At 36.8% G+C, this 12,532-nt stretch overlaps 1 protein-coding gene across 1 annotated transcript in view; it reads left to right on the top strand.

The window, feature by feature from the left end:
- The window catches only part of INO80 (INO80 complex ATPase subunit), a 66,413-nt gene that overhangs the window by 25,051 nt on the left and 28,830 nt on the right, over positions 1–12,532 (top strand). The window contains exons 17-25 of the mRNA XM_082760687.1: positions 101–185; positions 692–809; positions 1,595–1,680; positions 2,689–2,856; positions 3,283–3,416; positions 4,206–4,273; positions 5,758–5,851; positions 6,690–6,867; positions 12,207–12,347. Of these exons, the coding sequence (XP_082616813.1) occupies positions 101–185; positions 692–809; positions 1,595–1,680; positions 2,689–2,856; positions 3,283–3,416; positions 4,206–4,273; positions 5,758–5,851; positions 6,690–6,867; positions 12,207–12,347 (1,072 nt within the window). The remainder of the gene's footprint in view (positions 1–100; positions 186–691; positions 810–1,594; positions 1,681–2,688; positions 2,857–3,282; positions 3,417–4,205; positions 4,274–5,757; positions 5,852–6,689; positions 6,868–12,206; positions 12,348–12,532) is intronic.

The following is a 12,532-nucleotide window of genomic DNA, read 5'->3' as shown; positions in this document are numbered from 1 at the left end:
AGAAGCAGTTGTCTTAAAATTTCTTGCATTCATATTCTTAAAAAACAAACAGAAAAAAAAAATCTAATTATTTCCTTTTTTTCTCAATTTTATTCATCAGTGTTCGCTGGAAGATCCTACTACAGTTCCAGTGTCGAAATAGATTGTTATTGACTGGGACCCCAATCCAGAACACAATGGCTGAGGTATTCAGGAGCTCACAAGAGCTGACTTTTCTTTATCATGGGAGTATATCGTAAATATCTGTGAAGAGTTGAGAAGGATTTGTATGGTTGTGGGATCGTGTTTGTATCTCACCACTGGCAAAAATAAATAAATAAATAAATAAATAAAATAAAATTGAATCAACTTTGGGAGGGGAAAATTTGGAAGCATGCCTGGCATTCAAATAACAGTAAAACTCAAGATAGCTGATGGTTAGTAATGCCTAGATTACAGGATAAAATTTAATTATAGTAGCTTTTTCTTCTGTTGGCTGAAATCATTGCCTTATATTTCTCACTGCTTTCTGATGGTGTTGATATATCTGGCAGGGGAGAATATGGCAGAGGTGAGAGTTTGCCATGTCTTGTGATCTGCTAAAGTGACTCTCTTGCACTCAGAAAGAGCTGCAAGAGATTGGGATCCCTAGTTACCTTGTCCACAGTTGGATGACTTTTGCTGATATATTATTTTTTCCTTTCCTTTCTAGCTGTGGGCCCTGTTGCATTTTATCATGCCAACTTTGTTTGATTCCCATGAAGAGTTCAATGAGTGGTTTTCTAAGGACATAGAGAGCCATGCAGAGAACAAATCCGCCATTGATGAGAGTGAGTGCAGTGTGGGATTACAGTAGTTTGTATATGAAAAATCTGTGGCCTTTCCCAACTAACAGTGCGTAAACTTTCTCTCATTTTGTGTATGAGGAATGCCTTATAAAGCAGATGGTACATGAATTGGATTGGAACATTGTGGATTGATGTCCATAGTTCATGTTGAAATTTTTGTTTCTGACTGTAATGCATCATGTGTATTGAATAGAAGAATGTGGTGAAGGTTTTGACTTGATACTTGTCTCTAATACTCCTCCCTCCCAACACAAGAGAACAAATATTTTAAATGTTTGTAAGTTTCTATAGAGCACATTATCTAACAAGCCTTGCAAGTATGTTACAAGCTCTAAAAATTACGGTAGAAAGCACTAAACAACAAGCCTTTCAAGTATGTTACAAGCTCTAAAAATTACAGTAGAAAGCACTAAACACCTTTTGAACTTCAGGAGACAAGTTCAAAACTCATTTGCTGGGAAAAAAAAAAAAGAAAAAAAAAAAAGAAAAAAAAAAGAAAAGGATTCACAGTAAATTCCAGGGGATAATTACATTGAAAAATCTAGCTAGATAAAATAGATGATTTGTAATCGGAGTAGATAGAACCCAGCACAGTTGAAACTTGCCGCAGAAGTAAAGGTTTTAAGAGTTCTTAAATACCCAAAACTCTGTGCTGTAAGAACTCATATGAGGGGAAATAGGTGAGCAGTAATAGGCTTCATTTGTAGTAGAACAAAATACAGTTTCTTCTTCAGAGAAGTAATTGTTCCTGTTTCACTATGTTCCAGACCAGCTATCCCGCTTGCACATGATCCTGAAACCTTTCATGCTGAGAAGAATCAAGAAGGATGTGGAAAATGAACTTTCAGATAAGGTGAGAAAAAGCATTTATCTTTAGAGTATTTCAACTTTATTTTCATAGCTCTGTTACCTAGTTTTTATAGGCCCATTTGTCACTCTCCATACCTGAAATTTGGTTGTAGACTTCTCACAGACCTTACATTTCTGGCATCACATTTCAGCAATCTCATTAGATGTGAATGTAACTTAAGAACCCCTTAATTAATTAGTGTTTTTTTTTTTTTTTTTAATCTAGGGAAAATATTTTGTTCACAGTTGCAAATAAAAAGTCTTTAAGCTGGGTTATACTGACAGTATCATCAGTAATGGAAGTAAAGGAGATTGATACAGCCATGATTGGCAGGCCCTTTTGAAAGATTGGGCATGGATTTAAGATTGTTTCTGCTTGCTTGTACTGAGCAAGATATGCATATTGGCAATATCATATTCTTCTCTCTTAGTGTCTTAATTTTTTGTGGATGTTAGTGATGCTGAATGGGCTTGTGGATAACTTGTGCCCTGGTTTTGGGACTACTGGCAGAGAGACATCAGCTTTGTTCTGATGTACTTGTTAGTTTCAGAACTGGAACTCTTCCCACAGACATTGTTATTATGTGATGTATTAGTTGGCTTTATCATGGTTTCCTGACACCTGTTCAAGATGACTCCAAATAGGTAGTGTTTTAACAGTGGAATAGCAGAATTGGACAAAATTTAAACTGTTCGTCTGCAGATTTGATGTTTTCAGAGTTTCTTAAGACTCTGTTGACTTAACGGTGTTCATGTATTTGTAAAGGTCTGTCTCCTATCTGATTACCTAAGGCTTCCAAAACACAGTTGTTGCATAAGTGCTTCCCAGGATGGATCCTGAAATACAGATACAAACACAACTGCCTGTATATATATATATCTTTTTTTTTTTTTTTTTTTTTGAGAAAGTTAAGTTTACCTTAATATGCATTTTCCCTTCTTTGTTTGTACTGATGTGGTCATGTTCCATTTCAGAGAGAGAAAAAACTAAAACTTCATTACTATTTTGCAGATTGAAATTCTTATGTACTGCCAGCAGACAAGTCGACAGAAGCTGTTGTATCAAGCTCTGAAAAATAAGATCTCTATTGATGACCTCTTGCAGTCCTCAATGGGCACTACTCAGCAAGCGCAGAACACCACTAGTAGTCTCATGAATCTAGTCATGCAGTTCAGGAAGGTAAGGCTATTTTAAGTAATAATTAAAAAGGATATTCACTCATTAGCTCACCACTAAAATAGGGCTTCTAGAAAACAAACCAAAAAAAAAGCATGGCATATGCATGCAGATTTGCATACAGTTCAGTTCTCTTTCTGGTGCAGTGTGGTATGATGTTGGAGTAGAAGAGCTTCTGCCAAATTCTGCATGCATCTGCTAACTTTTGGTTCCAGATTGGTTGTTGAAGTCATCCACTTGGGAAAAAGAGGTGGAAGCTGTGAATCAAATAGGAAAAGATATAATTCAGTATTCAATTTGAACAAATATACTAAAACAGCTGTGAAATTCTAGCCAATATTAACGTGATCAATAGTCATAGTTGATTTGTGATGTAAATGCTATATCAGACTAAATTCATCCCTTCCTAATGTTTTTGTTTTCTTATAGGTGTGCAATCACCCAGAGCTGTTTGAGCGACAGGAAACTTGGTCTCCATTTCATATCTCCCTAAAGCCATACCAGATTTCAAAGTTCATCTACCGTCATGGACAGATCAGGGTCTTCAACCACTCACGGGACAGGCAAGCCAACTCCACTTCCTCTCCAGCTTAATATATTTTGTAGTATTATTTAGGTTTATTTTAGCTTTGTAAGCACTGATTAACTTCCTTACCTGAGGTACTTGAATGGTGTTAGCCAAGCAATGCATTCCTGTTTCTCTTTCGTTTATTCAACTGTTAAACCTCAGATATCTGATGATCCATCTTAGTGGAATCCTGAGCATCAAATGTCCCTTTGATTGAATGAGAAAGTAAGGAAAAGGAATTTGCAGTTGTTGCTGATGATGTGTAATAGAACTACCTTTAATAGAATTCTAGAAAAGCACTGGTTTCCCTTCAGTGATTTTTCATGTTTAAGGAAGCTATCAGTATCTGCCCGCTGTGACATGATATGTTGCGAGCATCTACTTGTGTGTTGACAGCTTTTAATGCTTACCTTGAATGAGTAGAAGCTGCCCAAGTGAAGGTTGCTGTTTTCTCTGATTCTGGCAGTTCCTGATAAATGCTATTTTCATTAAATTATGAGAAATGCTCAGGGCAGAGATGCGAAAGTCACGTTTGAAGATGAGACTAACTATCTACAGCATAAAATGCAATCCCAAAGCAATGGTGTTTCTGAGCGTCAGATTAACATTAGTGCACGTGAACTGATGATGCCAGGCAACTCCAAACATCCAGAGTGCTGGAATACTTATCATAAAGAACTGAATTACTGGTTACTCTGCATTTTTTTGCTGTCTATGTGATTGAATGTTGTATGTATTAACACCTTCTGAGCGTTTTTGTTTGTTTTGTTGCCTTTGTTTTCAGGTGGTTACGGGTTTTACTTTCGCCATTTGCACCAGACCACATCCAGCAGTCTCTCTTCCATAGGAAGGGTAGGTTTATAGTCCTGAGAAGTAAGCTGGGTTAAACACTCGTATGTGTGGTGTAATACGTGTTATTCTAGGGGAGAGCTGAAAGGCCAGATCAGTCTGTCCTCTGAGATAATCAGATTAGAACTTGTTAGAATTCTGTTAGCCTTTGTACTTGAAGGGAAGTCCGCACGTATATTTCATTTCCTCAGTAAGGAAAGGATGGAAGCAGGTGAAAGAACATTCTACAGACAACTTCAGTCACTGCTTAACCCTACTTCAATTTCTTGTTGTATTTCCTCTTGTCTTGTTTTACCTTACTTTAAGGGATTAATGGTGCCTCTTTAGTCAAGTGTAAGTTTTTCAGAGATTCAGAGAAATCTTGGATTAATTTTAGTACAATCTATTGTATGTTACACTGCCAATTTCTTTCAATTAAAAAGTAGGAGAATGTAAATGATCTGGGACCTGATGAGCAGAAAAACACATAAATAGCTTTTATTGATAAATATAATCCATCGTTATAGATTATTTGTTCTTTTTTTTTTTTGCTAAGAGTGAACTAGATTGCTCAGCTGCTTTAATGGGGAAAATTTGAGGAGAAAAAAGCAAAAAAGATAATGGCTGCATTGCTATGCTGAAGTCTCTTAGCATGGATCTATTCAACTGTGCAAATATATTTTCAAGTAAGAAGAGACAGATGCAAAAACAACAGGAGTCTGCACTTGTCTATAACTCTAACTTTAGCGTGTTTTGGTGATTATTCTGGTCTACGTTTGTTTTGGTATTCATAAACTTTTTCCTGAGTACCTTCTTTGGCATAACATAAAAGGAAATGGAGAATAATTTTGGAGATACAATTTTTGTGTAGAAGTTAAACATAAAAAGGTATGAATGGTATTGGGAATACAGGACACATAGATGGGCCTGAAAAGCTTTTTTGATTAACAGTGGAACATTTCTCTGCTTCACTGCAGTGTTTCCATCATCTTCACCATATCTGATCCATCCTTATACCCACACTCACTCATGATGCCCTACCAGTTCCTACGTCTCCTTCCCACACGTTTGACTCACTGGCTCAGTGAAAAGGAACATGTTATAGCAGGCTGTCCTGATGTTCGTATCAGCTGTCTAGGAGATACGTGATGGCATTAGCAAACATACAACTGTCTGTTGATTTCTTGTAGGTCAAGTAAATGTGCTTAGTTGTTGCATGCATTTCTGGCACAGAATATGTCTGTCTGTCTTTGTAAATATCCTTCTGTTGCCCTTACTGGAAAATAAACTGGAACTTAGAGTCAGGGGAACAGCAATTAGGATGAAATTTTCAGTATTTCTAAAAGATCTAGGTTAAGTTAGGCTCTCCTGTTTATTTGCTAGATTTTTCTTATTGTAGAAAATGTGTATGTTGCATAGAATTTACCACTATTGAAATATACTCATTACTTTCAATTATGAGTTTCTGTGTAATGTCTTGGCCTAACTCTAGTATTTTTGTGACATAGGCATCAATGAAGAAAGCTGTTTTTCTTTCCTCCGGTTTATTGATGTCTCTCCAGCAGAAATGGCAAACCTCATGAATCAGGGACATTTAGCCAGGTGAGGACAACTTTTTATCTTTTATCTCCCTTATTAATTAAAGGAATAGTGCAGGTGATGTTAGAGGCATCTCTCTAAATCTGCATTTTCTGTGCCTCCTAGTATTTATCACCTATCTGACATTAATATAATAACTTTTAGAGTTTCCTGCAGGCATAGGACACCATTATACGTGATATTTTTTATGCTTCTGTCAGAGAAATTCTCTGTTAAAATGATTTTACATTCCAAATATACAAGATGGTCAATGGGCAAGATAAGAGTTTGGTTAAGATCACACTGTAGGTTGGTGGTGTAGCAAGTTTGATAGGCGTAAAAAGCATTCAGTAACTACAGTAAAAAAATCAGATTGAAAGCAAGTCTTTATCAATAAATGTGTTTTCTTTAGGGCTTTGTAATATTCTTTCATCATTGTGATTATTGTGGACAGCTTCTTTTTCATCTGTGTTTTAATAGCAGTACAAAGTGCTCTTTATCTGATCTTTGTGATAAAATTCTGTCTTCGTTATACAGGTTGCTATGAATAATACGTACAATTTACAGAGAAGTCAGTGCAATTATAGGTAGTAATGGCTAAATCATGCTTGACCTTTTTAAATGAAGTGCTTCAAAATGTATTTCATCATTTAGATTCAATTAAGCCACTTTAGAAAAGATGAAAATAACAGTAATATAATTCAAAAATGTCTAGTAAAAAGTATTTCTCTCAAGTCAGAACATTGTAAGCCTGAATTTCTGGAAAAAAAAATGTTTGTGTCAAATAGAATTATTGTTAAGTAAATTCAAGCCTTTTTTTCACAAAACAGTGAATAAATATATCTACTGTGTTTTATTTCAGATGGTTAGCTCTTTTCCTGTCTCTGAAAGCCTCATACAGGCTCCATCACCTGCGTTCTTGGATGGAACCAGAAAGAGAGAAACAGCAGGGCTCACATTGTCTAAAGAACAAGGATTTCTTGCTTGATGTAAATTTCCCACTGTCTTTCCCTAACTTGCACAGCTGCACTTTGCTGCAGGTAAGCAAAATCTCTGTGATCTGGGGACATTAGCAAATCCTCAGGTGGGAGGAATGCTCAGAAACTTTCCATCCTTACAAAATGGATGAAAGCATAAACTTTTGAACAAGATGATTTTATTAGTGTGCTCTCTGATCTGTTGTATCATAGATTCATTCAGGTTGGAAAAGACCTCTAAGATCATCTAATCTAACCTTTAATCAGATGCAGCTAATGAAGTTTGAGGTGCTGAACAGGAAAGTGATTTGACTGCTGTCTTTCTCCTCTATAGTGCTACATTTCAAAACTTGTTATGTAAAAAAAAAGTAGCTGAATTAGAGGTCTTAAAATATTACTTCAGTGGGAGAACTAGATGCATGATTTGTCAGGGATGGATTCTACATGTAAGCTTAAGATTTTGTTGTTTTATTTTTTTACGTGTAAGATGCTTATTTTCAGTCTGAAATCAGTTCTTTTCTCAAATTCAATACATAGTTGCAGCAATGTATTAAAGGATATGCAGATAAGCAGAGACTTCAGTAGTGCTTCCAAGTTGATGGACAAGCATTATCAATGGTTGTCTGTATATTCTGATACTTGCTTCTACTGCTGGCTAGTAAATTCCAAATGTGTTCGTCTTAATGTGTAATGCAAGGTCATTTTCTCTAAGCCTTTGCCTAGAGTGTGTGTGACTGTTTTGTCTCCTTATGACTAAATTGTTGTTGATCTCCTGAGTTATAACTGCATCAACTTATTTCACAATATAAAAAGGAAGTTCACAAAAAGAGCAGCACAGGGTTGGTAAGCATTTGGGGTACGGTTGAAATTCTCTGTTAGTGGCAGTTAGCATACATACAGTTAACAAAAAAAAAATCTTTTCTGAAACAGTGAGATCTTGCCAATTTTCTCTGGGGAATATTGCTTCTCTTCATGAGCCTGGAAAGGGAAAGGAGATAGCCAGAATTCAATTGAATAGCGTGTAGAGGAAGTTGAAATAGAAGATGCATAAGCAGTAGGAAAGCAACCTTGGGCTTGGTGTCATGTTTTGCAGTGTTAACAGCAAAGCCAACAGAATGAGTCCTAGTTATCAAACAAAGAGCAAGCCAGCTGAGTGTGTATGCCAGTTAACTCTGACTGTGCTGGTGTTTAAATATTCCATGATTCCTTATCTAGCTTGATGAAATGTCTACACTGTATGGATTTCATTGAAAGAAATTTATGTGTATATATGTATATATGTATTAAGATTACATTCAGGCATTCATGTGCTGTCTGTAATGCTTGTATCTCTGAAACTATACTGTAGCTGTGCACTCTCATGGGTATGGCCAAGGAAACTTGGGTCTTGTCATAAATATTACAGCCCAACAGTAAAGGAGTAGTAAGTAGATGGTGTCATTGTATGCACTTGCAGAAGGTAGTGTTAAGTGTTCATTTTTTCATATGTAGAAAGGCAATCTAGGTCTTTATGTATCCTTTGGGTTAGTGTATGTAAGTATCAAAATGAAAATAATCACGTTTTCTTACAGAACAGAAGGTGGGTTTACATTACAGATGACAGTTCTGGAATATGCAAATCTATCTTTTAATACTAACAATGAAATGAAAAGCAAGTGACTCAGCTGCAGACCCACCTGTACCACAGCCTGGCAGGTCTTTATCATATAATTTTGTTTCTCCAAATCAAAAAGCCGATTACCTGTGTCTCTGGGAGTCCTAGTGATATTGCTGTTTTCACTCATGTGGCTTTTACACAAAAAACAGCCAGCTGAGGAGTAAAGTTCATCAGTTTGGGCAATACAGCATACTTCTGATAACCCTAGTAAATCTGAAGGAAGTTTAGCACTACAGTTACATTCCTTAGAACTTTTCTAACCTTCATTATAGACAAATTACCACCTGAAGTCACTTTACAATAAGTTAATATGTTTGCACAGTTGTTTGCACAGCTTACATATATAAGATCTTAACATATGCAAACGTAGAAGGAGAGATGAAAAACAAGTAGCCCTTCTCGTCTTTCTTTTAACAGCACACATCTTCATGAGTGAAAATGAACTCTAATGTTTTTTATCTTGGCCCAAGAAAGTTTCAGTGTAAAGTTTTCTGAGGCTTCATCTAGGGCTTTGTAACATAGTAAAATTGAAAGAAATTTGCAGCGTAAAGTTCTTTGAGGCTTCATTTAAGGCTCTGCAAGATAGTAACATGTAAGGAGTGAGGAGGGGGAAAAAACAGAGGAAAAAGGAAATGGCATAAATCTGGAAAGGCTTTTCTTAACTGCTCAGATCAGCATTTCCGATATAAGAGGCAAACTACAATAATAAGTCAGCAGACCAAAAAAAAAAAAAAAAAAAAAAACTCTCCAAAATTGAAGTAACATCTGTCTAAAGATAGTAGAATTTCTTCATGTAAACACAGAAATGCCTCACAATGTGAGGTCTCTTCATTCCCCTTAGCACCTCCACATGTGTGTATTAATTTGTATATGCTGAGTTAAATTAACATGAAATCTACTGAGGTGAACCCTTCTCTCCTTTGCTTTCCATTTTCTTTCAGTAAAAACTTAGAAGTGTCAACATGCTTCGGAAAGTTCTGGTAGCCATAGTCCATATTTTTGTGCAGCCCCTTCTGCACTGTAGGAAAGCCTCTTTCAACAATTACTTTGATTGCATAGTTGCAGTGGACGTGTACATTCATGTTTGTTTTAACAGTCCTCTTCGTAGGTGCTTGGCTTTGTTGTACTAAGGCATATGATCCGTTTTAGAGCTGTGCCTGTGTTCTCCTCTGTAACCTTATCCAGGCTTTTCCATGCGTGTGACTGACGGCAAGCTGCTTTCCACTGTCCCCGTTATATCTGGTGTCTGCTCTGTTCATGAATGCTTAATGGCTGAGTATGTCAGGGCATTCACAGAGGGATGTTTCTCATGATTTGTGCACAGGAAGCTGAAAAGTAGATTTATGCCCCTGTGCAAGAACTGCTTCTAATAACGTGTGTATATAAAAATAATATTTGCTATTTGGGGTGCATCCTTGGAAGTTTTCCCTTTGTTTCTTCCTGTGTAATTCTAGTTGGGCAGGAGCCATCTTTGACTTTTTGATGTTGGCTTTCAAAAGAGAATTAAATAACAAATTTGCATTCCTTTGCAAGGTTTGGAATTGCGGTTTGTTAGCTTCCTCTCTATCCATTTCTTGTTCCTTCACCTTCCAAGAAATGAAGGTAACAAACCCCTCTAACAACCACTGTCAGTATACCAGTTCTTGCTCTTGTAAGATGTAGTGGAAACCTTTTGTTTTGTGACTGCATGCAATGCTGATTCGTAGTATAAAATCAGCTATATGCCCTGTATGTGGGCCAGGGAAGAAAGTGGGTTTAACTTGAAGCAGCTCTTCTGAGCCTGTCTAGTAGCTTGCGGTTGCCAATGAAGGGTTTGCTAGGGGTGAAAAGGTTCACAAAAGTAGTATAGAGTAGACAAGCAAGGGTTTGTTTTCATCTTGACCAGGTTTTTAATACATAGACAGCTGTGCCAACAAGAAGAGGGAGCTTGGCAGGGAAGGGAGTTAACATGGGAACCAGTTGCTGCTTAAGGCAGTGTTACTGGTAAAGAATTGCCAGCCAAGTTAGTGCCTGTGCTTGGGATCAGTTCACATTAACCAGTGTGGCCCAAGCTTTGACCTGTGCTTTTTAGCCCTGCTGAGTGTCAGTGAAAGTCTATTGTCAGCTTTTTCTGTTCCCACCTCTTATGTAGAGGAGCAGATGTTCAGTCAGAGTCAGAACTTTCTTTTTGCTAGACCACAAGTGGCACTGGCAGCAGCTGAAAGATGTGCTTACGTGCTGGGATGGACTGATTGTATTGCATAGGTGGTGCTAGCACATATATACAGTAAGAGTATTTGTCTCCCTTGTCAGGAAATTACAAAAGATTATGCTCGTCTCCTGCATACACTGTAATCCTCATTACCCTATTCGCTTTTTTTTTTTTTTTTTTTTTAACTGTTAACTAACCATATCAATGTACAGGTCTGCCTGTGGTGTATTAATTTGAACCAGTGGCCTCACCTGTATACTAGCCATCTGCTTCTCGTCCAGTGCATTTGCATCTGGAAATAGAAAGGGCCAAGAATGTGTGGTCTCTAATAGGCTGCTGCTGTGGATGTTTGGATATTTTGTAGCGTTTTTGACATACAGTGGATATACACATTCTTGAGTATGAGATGATAGACATATGGCTTGATGTTTAGAACTTCAGACTGCAATTTTGGAAAATTGGGAGACTCTGGAAATTAAAAGTCTTATGAAATTAATTTTGGTGCATTAGGAGCTGGGGCAGAACAATATGGAAGCTTTAGATGTTGCTTACATTTTACTTAAGTGAACTGCTAAAATTGTCATGAAGACAGCAGGTAATTTATCTCTTAATGTTTCTCTTTATTTCTTGTTTCCTCTAGAATTGAGAATAATGGTCTCGTGTTCTTGCTGTCATAATTATGTATGATATAACAATTGGTCAATATCAATATAGAAAATTTAGAATAAAAACTAAGTAGCAAGAATGGCTTAGTCTATAAGCAGTTTATTTCATTGCTTGATGTGGATATTTACAATAAAGAAGGAAATATAGTAACTGATGCAAGCAAAGAAAATCTAGTCTTGTTTTCTGTTACTTTTCTGTGTAGAGTAGAGCATCCTCAAATAACTCTTATTGATTTAAACTGCAACATCAATGAAATGCCCCCGTTTGTCACTTGAGACGATCAGTGTGTTTTACTGTATGACAAGGACATTGATCCTCTTGGAAATTCCAAGTTTTACATGTGGGTATGTTGATGTGTGTCAGTAATCATGCCAGCACCTTGGAAGTCTTTAAGATAAAATTCAAAGCCATTTTGCTCAGGAAGATAAGGAAAGTCTGGAAAAAATGAAAGTACAGAGACACCAGCCCAGTGTTACTTAGTGTCTTAACTTTTTTTCCTGCCAAATTTCATTTTGACCATTTTTTGGAATAGATAAAAGAACAGCCAGAAAATGGTTTTAGGGTCAGATCTATTAGAATATTCCTGTACTTCCTTCATTAGAAAAGCTAAGGTCAAAGGGTTCAAAAATGGAAAAACTTGTTTCTAGTTCCAATAGAGCATAAAGGCAAATATGAATGTGAGCTATTCTGATTTCAGCCATTGCAAGAGTTCTGATAATTGCTCAGAGATCTGTACGTTGTCACTGCGGAAGATACATAGAGTTTCTCTTTCCAAGAGAAATACTTGGTGAATGTTCTTTTCCTGTCTTTTTCATAGGTGGTTACAAGATTTGAGAGGAGTTTTTCATTAAAGACCTAATAACTTCTTAATTTTAATTTTGTTTTTAGAACCTTGTGTTCAGTAGCCACTGTAAAGCAGTTACTGGCTATTCAGATCATGTCATACATCGAAGGAGATCAGCTACCTCATGTGTACGGTGCTGCCAGGTGACTGAGCTGCCGTCCTTCCTGTGCATAGCCAGCCCACGGGTAAGTCCAAGTTGTAAATTATGTATTTTCTATTGTGTTTTAAATCTTGTTAGAATTGCGTCTTAGGAACAGGATGATCTATTACTTTCTTTTGGTTGGGTAAAATTGTGAGGATATCCTTTTGCTACCGTATTCTATAGTGCTTTTTTCATAGGGGAAGTCACTTCATAGGGGAAATGACTGCA

The sequence above is a fragment of the Aythya marila genome, assembly GCF_965140915.1.
Source record: "Aythya marila genome assembly, chromosome: 5".
NCBI classification, from domain to species: Eukaryota; Metazoa; Chordata; class Aves; order Anseriformes; family Anatidae; genus Aythya; species Aythya marila.
This window is presented reverse-complemented; position numbering and strand designations above follow the sequence as displayed.